We start from the raw sequence: 17,611 nt of genomic DNA, 5'->3' as shown, positions 1-17,611 counted from the left end.
GTTGTAAAATCAGGGCTACAATCTCACTGATGCATATGGCTTAGCCATCTCACTGGGTAAACTAGCTCACCCATTTACAGGGAGAGTTCCCCACGGTCCCCAAAGATGCACCGATCTACTCCTGTCAGTGTAAGCACCGAGAGGAAACAGGAAGCTACAGTACAATGCATTACACATCGTGGCTCCAGGGACCTGGGTTTGAGTCTGGCCTTGGGTGGCTGTCTGCGTGGAGTTTGCTCTTTCTCCCTCTGTCTGCGTGGGTTTCCTCCGGGTGCTCCGGTTTCCTCCCGGAGTCCAGGGATATGCAGGTTAGGTGGATTGGCCATGGTAAATGACCCCTTAGTGTCCAAAAGGATAGGTGCGGTTACTTAATCGGGGATGGCCTTGGGTAGGGTGCTCTTTCCAAGGGCTGGTGCAGACCCGATGGGCTGAATGGCCTCCTTCTGCTCTGTATATTCTATGATCTATGATCAGTAAAGGGATGGAATCAGCTGCTAAACATTAGACCTAAGCACACACACCATTAGCTTTAAAGTATAAACCGGTTGGTGACACTGAAATTCAGGTGTGCCCTGAGTGTTCTTGCTGCCATGTTGGATAATATGTCAATGAGAGACAGGAATGGGATGTTGGCCAACCTCTGGGTCCCCATGTTAACAGGGAACAAGGCAGCAGACCAGGGGTTCAGTGCTCAAGGTACACTTAGAGGCCCTCGCTACTTGCCTAAAGCTGCAACAGCACGGCGCTCTGTGGAGGGATTCCCCCACCTGCTGAGGTGATTTTTGATTTTAAAAAGTTGATGAGCCAGCTCCTCCATCTTTCTCACCTATTTTAACAGACTTCATACCTCTGCTTCCAAGCATGAGGGCCTCCAGCTTCGTGCGACCACCCTCCATCTTTAATTGAATGGTAAGTCTGCCATGTCGCCAATAATTGGCCAATTCGGAGAAAATCAAACACGAGTGAAGGTTCCCTAAAGACTGGGAACTTCTGACATAAAAACGGAAAATGCTGAAAAGAATCAGCAGGTTTGGCAACATCTGTGGAGTGAAACATTTTGGTGTAAATTTTCCGATCCCGGCCATTGCGGGATCATTGTGGGTGGTTTGGACAATTTAATGGACCATTAAAAGGTTCGGTTGACCTCGGACAGGAATTTCTGGTGCACAGACGGGCGGAACTGGAAAATCCAGCCCTTTGAGTCGAATATCACCCTCCTTTGAAACCTCTGATCCCCCATTTGATGCTGATGCTGGGGTCCAGAAACTCGCAGGAAAACCCTGCCCCAAGAAGCAACAAAAGACATATCTGGATTTATAGATACATATCTGAATTAACTTTTAAAATTATGCGATATTTCTCCTAATTATAGCTCACCTTAATGAGCTACAGTTTCTCCTTTTGTCAACTAATTATTTGGTTATTCTGTTATCATCGTTTTGGGTCTTAGAAGGGACCCCTCTGGTAAGTCCCTATTGGGCGGGCCTCTGCCCACTCAACATGGGAACTCATAATCTACGAGGCACACAGGGAGATCAACCAGCAATTCCCCGTGGCCTCAATGAGGATAATAGCTTGGCGTTCCCGGGTAACCCCAAATAAACCGGCACGCCCATCACGCAACTTTTTTTTTTTTTGCATGTTAAATCGCGCCCTGTATATATAGATATTTCACACTAATCTTTTAAAATATAGTTATTACCTTTGTTTGTCTGCCATGCGCCCACAAATGGGCCAGCAGTTCCAGAAAATTCGCATTTCTCAGACCAAGGGCCATTGTCACCTGCATGGGAAATCGATTTAAAAATTGATCGTGAAGAGGAATATAAAATTGAAAATGTTTAGCCACTAAAAGGTATTAAGGGTGGCACAGAGACAAAACACTGAGGCACTACCACAAAGTGGTAACATGCAAACTACTTCCTGGGATTTCTCATGCAGCACAATTATAATTATAACCAAGCTTTCAATGGAAGACATTAGGGACGCTTGAAAAATAGAACCATCTCGTTCTGGTGTGGATTTAAATACTTTTCAATTGTAAAAGTATACTTTAGTTGTAAAAAAATTGAAAGAATGTTACAAACATTTCAAAATTGCCATCACACAAAGTGCAATAATATTCAGGTACTCTACACATATCATGTTGCATTCAGAAATGCGTCAATATAGTCAAGGAAACTTTTCAAAATGGTTATTACAAATGGTGCAAAGGTATTTAAGTTGCCAACTTAAATCAAGCTGCACTCTTGAGATGCTTCCATACAATTGTGATACATGCGAGTCATACAGCCCAAAGAGGTTCTTAGAATTCCCCTCCCCTTAGCTCACTCTGATTGCAAGGTCTTAACAGCCACCTTCTCCCATTGCATTTCTGCAGTGGCTGCCCAAGGCTTTAGTGCATCCCACAGCATGTAGTCCTGGGCTTTGGAATGTGGCAGTCTGCAAAACTCGGTCGGGGACAACTCTGCACTGGAAGACCAACAAGTTTCCGGCAGACCAAAGGATATGGATTGGATTGGATTTGTTTATTGTCATGTGTACCAAGGTACAGTGAAAAGTATTTTTCTGCGAGCAGCTCAACAGATCATTAAGTACATGAAAAGAAAAGGAGATAAAATACATAATAGGGCAACACAGGGTACACAAAGTAACTAGATAAAACCGGCATTGGGTGAAGCATACAGGGTGTAGTGTTAATGAGGTCAGTTCATAAGAGGGTCGTTTAGGAGTCTGGTAACAGTGGGAAGAAGCTGTTTTTGAGTCTGTTCGTGCGTGTTCTCAGACTTTGTTTCTCCTTCCCGATGGAAGAAGTTGGAAGAGTGAGTAAGCCGGGTGGGAGGGGTCTTTCATTATGCTGCCCACTTTCCCCAGGCAGCGGGAGGTGTAGATGGAGTCAATGGATGGGAGGTAGGTTCGTATGATGGACTGGGCTGTGTTCACAACTCTCTGAAGTTTCTTGCGGTCTTGGGCCGAGCAGTTGCCATACCAGGCTGTGATGCAGCCAGATAGGATGCTTTCTATGGTGCAACTGTAAAAGTTGGAATGTCCCATAGAATCTAGTGCAGAAGGAGGCCATTCGGCCCATCGAGTCTGCACCGGCCCTTAACCCCGGTCCTCCACCCTATCCCCGTAACCCCACCTAACACTAGTGACAATTTAACATGGCCAATCCACTTAACCTGCACATCGTTGGACCGTGGGAGGAAACCGGAGCACCCGGAGGAAACCCACGCAGCACAGGGAGAATGTGCAGACTGCACACAGACAGTGACCCAAGCCGGGAATTAAACCGAGGACCTTGGAACTGTGAAGCAACCGTGCTAACCACTGTGCTACCGTGCAGTCTTTATTGGTGGAATTGGCTGACTCGGGTACGGAAGGGGTGGAAGGCCCCCTATTCGGCTGGTCACTTGGAATGTAAGAGGTTTGAACAGCCTGGTGGCCATTTCTGGGGATTCGGACACGTCGATGCTGCATATGTCCTCGCCTTTGCCTCGTTGATAGCCCGGAGGTGTGTCCTGTTGGGGTGGAGTTCTGCAACTCCGTCCTGTGCCTCGGCCTGGTTGGGTGGTCTAATGGAGTTCCTAGGGAAGGCCATGCACACCATTAGAGGGTCGGTAAAATGTTTCTACTCTAGATGGAAGCCATTCATTTCCTTTTTCAGTGAACTGGTCACCATCAGCTATTGGGGGTAATTTGTCGTTATTTAGTTAGAGCGGGTGGGAGGGGATTAGTGGCACTGTTAATTTTTTGAAGGAGATATTCATGTGGTGTACCTGTGTGAATTTGTTTCATTTTGTATCAATGAAAAAAACATTTTGCAATAAAAATATTTTATTAAAATATCCATAACATGGATGTTCTGCAGACTTAAATATCCTCAGAATTCTAACAGTCCAACAATGCATATTGGTAAGAGTTAATTTGGACATGCCAAATTTCCTTAGTTTCCTGAGGAAGTATAGGCACTGTTGTGCTTTCTTGGTGGTAGCGTCGACGTGGGTGGACCAGGACAGATTTTTTGAGATGTGTACCCCTCGGAATTTGAAGCTGTCAACCATCTCCACCTCGGCCCCGTTGATGCTGACAGGGGTGTGTACGATACTTTGCTTTCTGAAGTCAATTACCAGCTCTTTAGTTTTGCTGGCATTGAGGGAGAGATTGTTGTCGCTGCACCACTCCACTAGGTTCTCTATCTCCCTCCTGTAATTCTGATATTTCACCAAGTTGATGATCCTCCAGCAACAGCTGATGATTGTCTCGGTGTGCATCCCTCGGAACAGCCCATAGAGCACAGAGTGCTATGTCACGGAGAGGCTCAGGATGAACCTTGACAAAAACTACCTCATCACACTCCAGGCCTTTTTTGAAAAGGCACATTCCACAAGGAGGTGGACAACTGCCTCTTGCTCTCCCCCCCCCCCCCCCCCGCCCAATGGGGTGAGACTCTGGGCGTGTAGGAAGGATCTGACGGGGAGGTTCTTTCTCACCGCCAGCCAGGTCTTGGTGCTTGTTTGAAAATTCGGTCAATGAGGCATTCTGCCTAATGACCTTGAGAGTCTGCTTGGGAATCTTCCGACAGGACCCACCATCTACTTTTACCAAAGGGCCTCTACGACGTTACGTGCAGACCACTGCCTGATGAATTGGAGTTAAAGGTGATTTTCTGCATAAATCTTTCAATGAGAGACAGATGGTACGGCATGGTCCAACTACTTTGAACGTTCCACGGCAGCGTGGCCAGACCCATCCTTTGCAACATTGGGAACAGGTTGAACCTCAGCACATAGTGACACTTGGTGTTTGTGTACCGAAGATCTATGCACAGCTTGATGTCGCCACAGACAACGGGTGCCCATCAGGATTAAGGCAATGATGGGTATGTCTCCCCCACCTTTATCTAGAGGTTGTACATTGCATCCCTTCAAACCCGGTCCATTTTTGACCCCTAGATGAAGTGGAAAACGGCTCGGATGATTGCCACAGCGCAGAAGGGAGGAATGGGCCAGATCTGCGCCACGTTCAGCAACACTGAGAGTGCCTCGCAACTGAAGACCAGGTTCTTACCTGCAATGGAGACAGACCGTCACATACCCAGCTTTTGGTTCATTATACCTAGTCGCTCCTTCCAGTTCCTAACGCATGCCCTGGTCCCTCCATATCCCCAGTATCTTCAGGCCATCTGACCTGACAGTGAAAGGGAGAAGGGATGGGTCAGCCCCGTTCCCAAAGGACATGGGCTCCCTCTTGCCACGATTTACCTTTGCACCAAGGCCAATTCGAATTGGTTTCAGATGTTGATCAGTCTGCGTACCAACATCAGATCCGAGCAGAAGACAGGTGACATTGCTCATGTACAAGTTTGCTGACGACACGAGCGTAGTGGGTCGGATCTCGAACAAAGATGAGTCAGAATACAGGAAGGAGATAGAGAATCTAGTGGAGTGGCGTAACGACAAGAATCTCTTCCTCAATGTCAGCAAAACTAAAGAGCTGGTCATAGACTTCAGGAAGCAAGGAATCGTACATACTCCTATCTGCATCAACAGGGCCAAGGTGGAGGTGGGTGACAGCTTCAAATTCCTAGGTGTGCACATCACCAACAATCTGTCCTGGTCCACCCACGTCGACGCTACCACCAAGAAAGCACAACAGCACCTATACTTTCTCAGGAAACTAAGGAAATTTGTCATGTCCACACTGACTCTTATCAATTGCCACAGATGCAGCATAGAAAGCATCCTATCTGGCTGCATCACAGCCTGGTATGGCAACTGCTCGGCCCAAGACCGTAAGAAACTAGAGAGAGTTGTGAAATCCAATCCAATCCAGGGAGGCTTTGACTTAAGTGCCTCCACTGCCCGGGACCATCACGCCTCTTATGCCCGAATCTTTTCTGATGGACTCAGTAAAGGGTTCTAAACAAAACACATACAGGACAAGATGGGAAAGAAAGGGCAGACATAGAATCATAGAATTTACAGTGCAGAAGGAGGCCATTCGGCTCATCGAGTCTGCACCGGCCCTTGGAAACCGGAGCACTCGGAGGAAACCCACGCAGACACAGGGAGAACGTGCAGACTCCGCACAGACATTGACCCAAGCTGGGAATCGAACCTGGGACTTGAGCTGTAAAGCAACAGTGCTGGTTAGTACCGTACCGTTACTCTATAGCTTTAAGTGTCTGGCTGAATGGAGCAGGGCTACCCTATCCTTTTGTTCAGGAAATGAAGTAAGCAGCCAAGGACCACACACAGGACACAAGGAAGGTTGAAAAGAGAAGGCCAAAAAGGCTGCATGATTATTGCGAGCTACAGCTCCAACTTGGTGAGGGATAATGGAAAACATTACTCGGTTTTTGGAGGTGGAACTAGAACACAAGAAGTAAACAAGCTTGCTCTGAAGATAAATTAGTGAACAGAGAGCAGGTTACTGTGTTTGGAATGTTACAACAGATCCTCATTCACTATGAGGTCCATGAGCTTTGACTTAAATGACAGTAGGGCTGTTGATCTGTAGCTATCAAGATCTGACTGGGTAAGCATAAACTTTGTTTTTTTCCCCACCTCAAAAGGACAATATGGGTTCCTGGGAGCATTCATAGAGATGGTCCAGTAGAATAGGCTTTTGAGAAACTAACATCTTATCCATGGGGCAGTGGGGTTTTTGGGATCCAAACATTGAGAGAAATTTACTTTCTTGTGATCGCATCTCAATTCACAAGTTGCAGTTCTGTACTTAAGAATAATAATAATCGTTATTGTCACACGTCGGCTTACATTAACACTGCAATGAAGTTACTGTGAAAAGCCCCTAGTCACCACATTCCGGCGCCTGTTCGGGTACACGGAGGTAGAATTCAGAATGTCAAATTATCTAACAGCACGTCTTTCGGGACTTGTGGGAGGAACCCGGAGCACCCGGAGGAAACTCACGCAGACACAGGGTGAACATACAGACCCCGCACAGACAGTGACCCAAGTCGGGAATCGAACCTGGGGCTCTGGCGCTGTGAAGCAACAGTGCTAACCACTGTGCTACCGTGTCGCCCATGCCTCATTGGACTTTTGGAATTTCACCCTCGGTTTCAGCTAACCTTTCCATAAGAAGTATTGTATTTTGTTGCAGAAATGATATGAAGCTGAGCCTGATATCGAAAGCATGTTAAACTTACTTGCGATATTAAAGTATTTTGCATTTCAAAAGCACTTGAAAGATTCTTTTTAATTAAAAATTCACTGTTACCAGATTCTAAAAATGTCTGAATTTAGTTCCTTAGCGTCAGGAGTAGTGTCGAGGTGGTGGGGGAAGTGAATGAGGCAGGTTTTAGAGTTGTTTGCTCAAAGGTTTTTTCTCCAAATTTTCATGTTACAGCATTTAAGTGAAAATCAGCAAAGGGCACAAAATCAGGTTTAATTTCATGCAAACTGTATTTGTCTGGCACAGAATAAAGGAATACAGTGAGCATGCAAGATGCCTGACAAGAGTGCAATTTGGAAATGAGCTACAATGCATTCTTGACTAAAACTACTGGAGAAGTTAAGTGTATGCATTTCCTGCAAAAATCAGAAAAGATTATTGGGCAACTGATATAACATCTGGTGAATAGTTATAGTATAGGAAGGGGAAGCAGACCACCAACATTGCTGCCTACTGGGGCATGGGAAATGGCAGTGAACACTGGAGAAATGTTGTGCACCGCGGTACCTTGAGTGGAAACAATATCAATGTTAATTATATTAGCTACCACTGATCAGTATCAGAATTATAATTCCATACCGGCAAACCACACTAGTGTGTTTTTATGAAAATCTGTATTAACTGCTTCCAGTATGCGGCCGATGATATGGTCCAACTCTCGTAGACTGTCTCCATAAGGACCACGTTTGGAGGTGTTAGCAAATCGAGAATTGCACTGCAAAGGAACATGCATATGGGCCGGGGCAAAGTACAAGAAGAATGGATGTAAACTTTTCCTGCGGAAAACAGAATAGGAAAGTCAACATGATCAGTAGATAATAAAGATTTTTTAAAAAGAGCAAGCTGATAACGTAGCAACTAAGGCCTTGATGACGTAGGTAATCTGATTACACAGCAGGTTTGCCCAATGTGCAAATCAGCCTTTTCACCATTCAGGCGTCAGGTCGAGTTAAGATAAACTAATGATACAAAAACCTCATATCTTTTAATGGACACAAGTTTCAGTCTACTCGAAATAAATGAGATTTGGGAGGCCAGAAATGTCATCCTTGGCATAAAATAGGGATCAGATACTCATTCTCAGTCTGAGATTAAATCCTGGGGTTTCCAATGCACATAGCTCTAAACAAGTTACGTAATCCAATAGGTAACTGAGCTTTACAGCCTACGCAGAAAGATACCAGATTTGATACTTGATTTCAATCACTATAATTCATCTCAGCGATCTTTGGGTTGTGAAGGGAAAATCAAGTAGGAAAGGTTCCTTTCCTGACACAATGGCTTTTAACCTAACAGTGACCATGAGCCATTCTTTTCCAAAATTTCATTTCCCTCGGTACCATGGCTTTAAACTGGGTTAAATTATGACTGAATGAAGATAAAGTGGCCGACTACTTTAAACTGCAATACTGTATGTAATTTTTATCATGCACAATTAATAATGTCTTATGTTTAATTTTTATTTTATGCACTTGCCAGCATTTGATTCTCCCTAAAGCACTAGATAGAATAATTACCATTACGATGTTTTGGATTGCTTGATGCTAAAACAAAAATATGCTCACAGTCAGAATACTCAAAAGAGCACTCACTCCCTGACAAGTTGGATATTAGGTGAGGGAATGTTCAATTCTATCTTTTTTGCCCATGGTACCTTTCCCGCAACCTGAGTCCAGACATGCAATTTTTGGTTGGGATATACGAGTGCACTGACACCTTTGGAAATCCATTCCTAGGAGGGGGTAAATCAAATTTAGAGCAAAATATACTGGAAAAATTATTAAGTTTTGTAAGCAAGTTAAAACCTCACCATCAACTCACTTTCTCCTAGTTGTTTCTGCCACATAACACCCCTGCCCTACAGTGGGCAGACATGTTACTTGAACCTGCCGTTCAATCAGTACTACTGTGGGTGCAATGCCTCAAGACAACCACAGTAGCATATTGGTTCTGCACAGTACTTGATTACCTAGACCTGCAGCTTGTCAGTAACAACATGTCCTGAAATTACATTCATACACTAGGTAGCTTTACAACTTTTCTTTTCCGTTTGCATTAATGAACCACAACCAGGGGTTATGATTTCACTTGGGTGTAGGTTATTTTCACAAAATTGCAGTACTGAGTTTATCTTCCTCACTCCTCAATGAAGTACTGTCTCCCACTTACCTTGCCTGCTGGATGAACTGTATAGCTTTATCCGTATATCTCTCTGCTAGGCTGCTGAGATTAACTGGTTGTTCCATAATCCTCTGGTTTTCAAGGAGAGGCAGTGCCACATCTGTAGTACATGGGTTGTGTTTACAGCTAGATAAAAAGAACAGCAACATACCAGATGGTTCAGTTTGGGTATCAGACAAAAATATGAACAATTCAGACAAAATATTCAGAAAGATATGAAATAGAAAACATTTACTCCATTAACTTTGATGCAGTTACAAGTAGTAATTGCTTTTAAAAATGTCATACTAGGATGGAATACTCACTTCACTGACATATTTAAGGACATATTATATATATCATCTTGATCTTGAAGCTTCCTTCCCGCCATTTAACCTGTTGTTACCTCAAAAATCCCTGAACTCCATGTGTGATTCCCCCCAAATAGGTTTCCACCCCTGCCCGAATTGCAATGGCTTTTAAAGGCCCAAAGACATCCTCTGCGACTATGACAAAGATAAACTATCCTTCCTTGTCCTTTTAAACGTACCTGCAGTCTTTGACACAGTGGACCATGCCATCCTCCTGCAATGTCTCATCAGCTGGATGGAACTGCAATCCTGGTTTCATTCTAATCCATCTAATCAGAGAATTAGCGGCAGTTGCTTCTCTTCCCATTCCCGTGTCACAATCTCTGGTGACGGCCAAAGATCTATCCTTGGCCCCCTCCTGGTTCTCTATCCTTGGCCCCCTCCTGGTTCTCTATCCTTGGCCCCCTCCTGGTTCTCGATCCTTGGCCTCCTCCTGGTTCTCATCGATTTCCCGTTGACTGCACCCCTTGGCGCCGAGAAACCCTTGCGCCAGCGTGGGACCAGAATTTCCCGCTGCCGTGAACAGCCGGTAAATCCCACCCAGAAAGTCAGCTTCCACATTAGGCTGACAACATCCAGCTCGACCTCACCCACTATCTCGCTAAATTGTCAAACTGCTTGTCAGACATCCAGTACTGATTTAACAGAAACTTCTTCAAACAAAATGTTGGGAAGATTTAAGCCGTTGTCTTTATATTAACTCCATTTCGTAGCCATTGACTCCGTGAGAGAGATTTTAACTCATTCAAAATCCATCCACGTATAGATTTAAATTCGGTCCCATCTCTAAAGACAGGCAACTGTCTTTAAGCTGAACCAGATTGTTTGCAACCTGGATGTCATATTTGCCCCTGAGATGAGCTACCAACTATACACCCACGCCATCATTAAGTCTACCTACTTTTATCTCTGTAACATTGCCTGACTGCATCCCTGCCTTTGCTCACCTGTTGCTGATACACTTATTCCAAATCATTTTCATCTCCTAGATTTGTTTATTCCAATGCACTGCTGGCTAACCTTCTCCATCATGCCAATGTCTGCTGCTTGTGTCGTAACCTGCACCAAGTCTTGTTCACCCATCACCTTTGTACTCATTGACTTACATTGGCTTCTTGTTAAGCAACACAATTTTAAAATTCTCATCCTGGTTTTAAATTCCTCTGGCCTTATCCCTCCCTATCTCTGTAATTTCCATCAGCTCCACAAACCTCTGAGATACTGTGCTCCTCTAATTCCGGTTCTAATCTAGGCCATCTCTGATTTTAACATTCACAGCTGTACTTCAATTTCCTTCATCTCCTTCCTTACACATTTCAACCTAATACTGCCCTACTCACCGTAACCGTTTCTCTTTTTTGGGATGTGGGTGTCACTGGCAAAGTCAGCATTTATTGCCCAACACAATTGCTCTTGAGAAAGTCATGAGACGCCTTCTTGAACTACTGCAGTCTAGTATGGGTACGCCTACAGTGCCGCTAGGGAGGGATTTCCAGGATCCTGGTCCGGTGACAATGAAGGCCAGTGATATAGTTGCAACTCAGGATGGTGAGCAAGTTGAAGGGGAACCTGCGAGTGGTGGTGTTTCCAAGCGTCTGCTGCCCTTGTCCTTCTAGCTGGTAGAGGTCGCAGGTTTGGAAGGTGCTGTCGAAGGAGCCTTGGTGAGTTACTACAATGTATCTTGTAGACCACAAATTGCTGCCACTGTGCAGGGAGGAAGTGAATGCTTAAGCTGGAGGATGGGGGTCTAATCAAGTGGGCTGTTTTGTCTTAGATTGTGTAAAGCTTCCTGGGTGTTGTTGGATTTATACTCATCCAGGCAAGTGAAGAGCATTCCATCACACCCATGACCTATGCCTTGTACATGGTGGACAGGCTTTGGGGAGTCAAGAGGCGAGTTACTGTCTGGAGAATTCCCAGTCTCTGACCTGCTCTCGTAGCTACAGTCTTTTCATGGCTGGTCCAGTTAAATTTTAGGTCAATGGTAACACCCCAGGTGTTGATGGTGGACAAATCAACAATGGCAATGTCACTGAGTGTAAAGGGAGGAAGGCTAAATTCTCTCTGGTTGCAGATGGTCATTCATTGCCTGACACTTGTGTGTCATTTGTTACTTATCAGCCCAAGCCTGAATGTTGCCCTGTTTTTGCTGCATGCGGGGTTGGACATCTTCGGTATCTGACACTTCAAATCGTACTCAATATTGAAGTCATCAGTGAACATCTCCACTTCTGACCTTATGGTGGAGGGAAAGTAATTGATGAAGCAGCTGAAGGTGACTGGGCTTAGGACAATATCCTGAGGAACTTATACAGCAATGTCATGAGGACCAGAGATGATTAACCTTCAAAACGCACAACCAACTTCTTTGTGCTGGACATGAGTCCAACCAGTGGAACGTTTGCCCCCTGAATCCCAATTGGCTCCTAATGCCGCACTTGGTCAAATGCTGCCTTGATGTCCTCCCTTTTAGGAGTTGCAGGCTCGCTTTAGGCAGTGCAGACTACCTTTAAAAAAATTTTTTTTTAAATTTTATTTAAAAAATATATTTTTATTCAAATTTTTCCAACAATTTTTAATAACAAACAACCCCCCCCCCCCCGCTAACAAAAGGAAGAAAGAACACAAACCCCACATTCAAAACTAATAAACTACATATACATTGGATTTCTCCCACATATATTAACCCCTCCATATAACATTCAACAGTACCCTTGGGTAAACCCCCCCGCCCAAATACACCCCCGAAAGAGACATCTCCCCCTCCCCCCCTGGGTTGCTGCTGCTGCTGACCTCGTCCTAATGCTCCGCGAGATCGTCTAGGAACGGTTGCCACCGCCTGAAGAGCCCCTGTACAGACCCTCGTAAGGCAAACTTTATCCTCTCCAGTTTAATGAACTCTGCCATGTCATTTATCCAGGCTTTCACACTGGGGGACTTCGCGTCCTTCATAGTAGCAAGATCCTCCGCCGGGCTACCAGGGACGCAAAGGCCAGGATACCGGCCTCTTTCGCCTCCTGCACTCCCGGCTCGTCCGTTACCCAAAATAATGCCAACCCCCAACTCGGCTTGACCTGGAATTTCACCACCTTGGACATAGTCCTCGCAAGACCCCTCCAAAACCCCTCCACGGCCGGGCATGACCAGAACATGTGGACGTGATTTGCCGGACTCTCCTCCCACCTCCCACACCTGTCCTCCACCCCAAAGAACCTACTCATCCTCGCCCCTGTCATATGCGTTGTGTGAACAACCTTGAATTGTATTAGGCTAAGCCTGGCGCAAGAGGAGGAAGACTTAACCCTACTCAGGGCATCAGCCCACAGACCCTCATCTATCTCCTCCCCTAGCTTCTCCTCCCACCTGCCCTTTAGCTCCTCTACCGCGGCCTCCTCCTCTTCTTTCAGCTCCTGGTAGATCGCTGAGACCCTGCCCTCTCCAACCCATACACCCAAAATCACCCTGTCCTGAATCCTCTGTGCCGGGAGCAATGGGAATTCCCTCATCTGCCGCCTCACAAACGCCCTCACTTGCATGTACCTGAACGCATTTCCCGGGGGTAACCCAAACTTCTCCTCCAGTGCAACTAGGCTCGCAAACGTCCCGTCTATAAACAGGTCCCCCATTCTTCTGATCCCTGCCCTATGCCAGCTCCGAAACCCCCCATCCATCTTTCCCGGGACGAACCGATGGTTCTCCCTAATCGGGGATCAAACCGAGGCTCCCATCTCGCCCCTATGCCCCGGACCCGTGGTGTACTTTGTCGGCGAGAGCGGCAGCGGTGGCGTCACCGGCGCCCTCAGGCTCGTGCCCCTGCAGGACGCCATCTCCAACCTCTTCCACGCCGCCCCCTCTCCCTCTATTACCCACTTACAGATCATCGCCACGTTGGCTGCCCAGTAGTAGCCACAGAGATTCGGCAGCGCCAGCCCTCCCTGTCCCTGCTACGCTCCAGAAACACACCCTCTTTACCCTCGGGGTCTTATTTGCCCACACAAAACCCATGATGCTCCTACCTACCCGTTTAAAAAAGGCCTTGGTAATCATAATGGGAAGGCACTGGAACACCTAAAGAAACCTCGGGAGGACCATCATTTTAACCGACTGTACCCTGCCCGCTAACGAGAGTGGCAGCACATCCCATCTTTTGAAATCCTCCTCCATCTGCTCCACCAACCGCGTCAAATTGAGCTTGTGCAGGGCCCCCCAGTTCCCAGCCACCTGGATCCCCAAGTACCGAAAGTTCTTTTCCGCCCTCTTCAATGGTAGGTCGTCTATCCCCCTTCCCTGGTCCCCTGGATGCACCACAAAGAGTTCACTTTTCCCTACATTAAGCTTGTAGCCCAAAAAGTCTCCAAACGCCCTTAGGATCCGCATGACCTCCACCATCCCTTCCACTGGATCTGCCACGTACAGCAACAGGTCATCCGCATACAGCGACACCCGGTGTTCCTCACCCTCTCGGACCAATTCCCTCCATTTCCTGGACTCCCTTAGTGCCATGGCCAAAGGCTCGATTGCCAACGCGAACAACAAGGGGGACAGGGGGCACCCCTGCCTCGTCCCTCGGTACAGCCGAAAGTACTCCGACCTCCGCCGATTCGTAGCCATACTCGCCACCGGGGCTCTATATAGGAGCCTGACCCACCTGATAAACGCCTCCCCGAACCCAAACCTCTGCAACACTTCCCACAGATACTCCCACTCCACCCGGTCGAAGGCCTTCTCCGCGTCCATAGCTGCCACTACCTCCGCCTCTCCCTCCACCGATGGCATCATAATCACGTTGAGGAGCCTCCGCACATTGGTGTTTAGCTGCCTGCCCTTTACAAATCCCGTCTGGTCCTCATGAATCACCCCAGGGACACAGTCCTCAATTCTCGAGGCCAGCACTTTTGCCAGCAACTTAGCATCCACATTGAGGAGCGAGATCGGTCTATACGACCTCCATTGCAGTGGGTCCTTCTCCCTCTTCAGAATCAGCGAGATCAGCGCCCCAGACATTGTCGGGGGCAGGGTCCCCCCCTCCCTCGCCTCATTGAAAGTCCTTACTAACAACGTGCCTAGCAGGTCCACATACTTCCTATAAAACTCAACCAGGAACCCATCAGGCCACGGGGCCTTCCCCGCCTGCATGTTCCCCAATCCTTTAATCAGCCCCTCCAACCCAATTGGCGCCCCTAAACCAGCCACCTCCTGCTCCTCCACCTTCGGGAACCTCAGTTGATCCAAAAATCGTCGCATCCCCTCTTCCCCCGCTGGGGGCTCAGATCTATACAGCTCCTCATAGAAGTCCTTATATACTTCAATCACTCTCGTCGCACTCCGCACCGTATTTCCCCTGCTATCCATAACTCCACCTATCTCCCGCGCTGCCACCCTCTTACGAAGCTGGTGTGCCAGCATCCGGCTCGCCTTCTCCCCATACTCATACGTCGCCCCCTGTGCTTTCCTCCACTGTGCCTCTGCTTTCCCTGTGGTCAACAGATCAAACTCCGTCTGGAGGCTTCGCCGCTCCCTAAGTAGCCTCTCCTCGGGGGCCTCTGCATATCTCCTGTCCACTCTTAAGATCTCCCCCACCAGCCTCTCCCTCTCCCTGCCCTCTCTCTTCTCCCTGTGGGCCCTAATGGAGATTAACTCTCCCCTGACCACCGCCTTCAACGCCTCCCAGACTACCCCCACCTCTCCGTTGTCATTGGCCTCCAAGTATCTCTCAATGCACCCCCGCACCCTTTCTCATCCGCAAGTAATCCCACATCAAGACGCCACAGCGAGCGCTGGTCCCTCTCCTCTCCTAACTCTAGCTCCACCCAGTGCGGGGCGTGGTCCGAGATGGCTATGGCCGAATACTCCATTCCTTCCACTTTCGGGATTAGCGCCCTACTTAAAACAAAAAAATCTATCCAGGAGTAAGCTCTATGTACATGGGAAAAGAATGAGAATTCCCTGGCCAGGGGTCTAGCAAACCTCCACGGATCCACTCCCCCCATCGGATCCATAAACCCTCTAAGCACCTTGGCCGTAGCCGGCCTCTTCCCCGTCCTGGATCTGGAGCCATCTAATGCTGGATCCAGCACCGTGTTGAAATCCCCCCCCATTAACTAGCTTCCTGCCTCCAGGTCCGGAATCCGACCCAGCATGCGCTTCATAAATCTGGCATCATCCCAGTTCGGGGCATATACGTATACCAGTACCACCCACACCCCCTGCAACCTACCGCTCACCATCACGTATCGACCGCCATTATCCATTACAATATTCTTGGCCTCAAACGACACCCGCTTCTCCACCAGTATTGCAACCCCTCTGTTCTTCACATCCAGCCCCGAGTGGAATACCTGTCCTACCCATCCCTTTCTCAACCTAACCTGGTCTGCCACCTTCAGATGTGTCTCCTGAAGCATGACCACATCTGCCTTCAGTCCTTTAAAGTGCGCGAACACCCGGGCCCTCTTGATCGGCCCATTCAGGCCCCTCACATTCCAAGTTATCAGCCGGTTTGGGAAGCTTCTCACCGCCCCCCCCCCCCCGCCGATTAGCCATCTCCTTTTCTAGGCCAGTCACGTGCCCGCGCCTCCCGCACCCTCCAGTCCCCCAGACGGCGGACCCCCGCCCCGACCACCTCTCCTATTTCCAGTTCCCCATTGGCCAATGTAGCAGCAACCCTATACCCGCCCCCCCCCCCCCCCCCCCCCCACCGCTAGATCCATATCTAGCTCTTTTGCTCACTCCATAACACTCCCGTAAGTCAGCTGACTCCTGCTGACCCTGGCCTCTCCCGCCTTCCCATCGACCCCCCAGTGTGGGAATCCCCCCTCCCCCTCAGTCAGTGTGCGCTCCTCCAACCCCCACCGCCTTCCTTCCCAAGCGCAGGAAAAAGCCCGCACTTTCCTGCGCCGGCCCTGCCCTCTGGCGTAGCTCTTTTTGCGGCCTTATCTCAATTCCCCCTTCCCTGGGCCTCCCCTCCCTCCACCACCGGCGCCCACACTCTCCCACAGCCTCCCCATCAAATCCATTCACCCATCCCCATCCAGCACCCGACCAACCGAACATTCCTACACGTGTATACAGCTAACATGAAGTTGGTGTGCTGCCTGCGTTGCTGCCAATGAACACGAGCTAATTGTGCATCATGACGTTTGCAATTAAAATTTGGGGGTCCATCAAATTAAGTCCCCTACATGCTGGGGCTGAGTTTCCTCGGAGTTTCTCCTACTTCACTGCTGCAATGTTTAAATGTGCAATCCTTGGAACTGGAGAAAAAAACTGATGAGCAAGGTTGCACATATCAAGAGCTTAGTAAATAGTCAATTATAAACCGCATTAACCTCTGTTCAACAGCTCTGAAGTCAGCAGATCATTCAACTGAGCTGTAGCCTTGTAATTTGTCTCAAGCTTCTACTGATTATCCAGATTCTTTCAAAGATAAATTATTTTTTCATGGAAGTAAAATCTTAATCCAAGTTAAAAGATCTCATTAGAATGTTATGGCTTATTGCCAGAGCTTCAGTAGAGGCACAAGTGGCCACAGTCCCTGAGGTGGAGAAAAGTTAGTTAGGGTTCCTGATACTTGTACATTCTACAGCATGGGTGCAAACATTAGGTGATAACTGGGTCAGAGAGTTGTGAAGTTCCCCATAAAAAATAATGACTTGCCCTTACAGAGCACATTTCATGACCACTGCACACCCCATACAGTGCTACAACAAATGATGAACTTTTGAGTGTAGTGACTGTTGTAACATAGGAAAAGTGGCAGCCAATTTGCACACAGCCAACTCCCACAAACAGCAATGTGATAATGCCCTGCTCAGTTAATGTTGTGATGTTGATGAACAGATAAATATTGGTCAGGTCAAGGCATCAGGGACAACTCC

General features: G+C 47.7%; 1 protein-coding gene across 1 annotated transcript in view; it reads right to left on the bottom strand.

Moving 5' to 3' along the window:
- arsg (arylsulfatase G) overlaps positions 1–17,611 on the bottom strand; it is a 48,798-nt gene that overhangs the window by 17,838 nt on the left and 13,349 nt on the right. The window contains exons 5-7 of the mRNA XM_072483507.1: positions 9,373–9,510; positions 7,783–7,979; positions 1,703–1,783 (exon numbers count right to left, since the gene is read on the bottom strand). Of these exons, the coding sequence (XP_072339608.1) occupies positions 1,703–1,783; positions 7,783–7,979; positions 9,373–9,510 (416 nt within the window). The remainder of the gene's footprint in view (positions 1–1,702; positions 1,784–7,782; positions 7,980–9,372; positions 9,511–17,611) is intronic.

This window comes from Scyliorhinus torazame, chromosome 18 (assembly GCF_047496885.1).
Source record: "Scyliorhinus torazame isolate Kashiwa2021f chromosome 18, sScyTor2.1, whole genome shotgun sequence".
Classification (NCBI taxonomy): domain Eukaryota; kingdom Metazoa; phylum Chordata; class Chondrichthyes; order Carcharhiniformes; family Scyliorhinidae; genus Scyliorhinus; species Scyliorhinus torazame.
The sequence above is the reverse complement of the archived record's forward strand: the minus strand, read 5'-3'. Positions and strand labels throughout refer to the sequence as shown.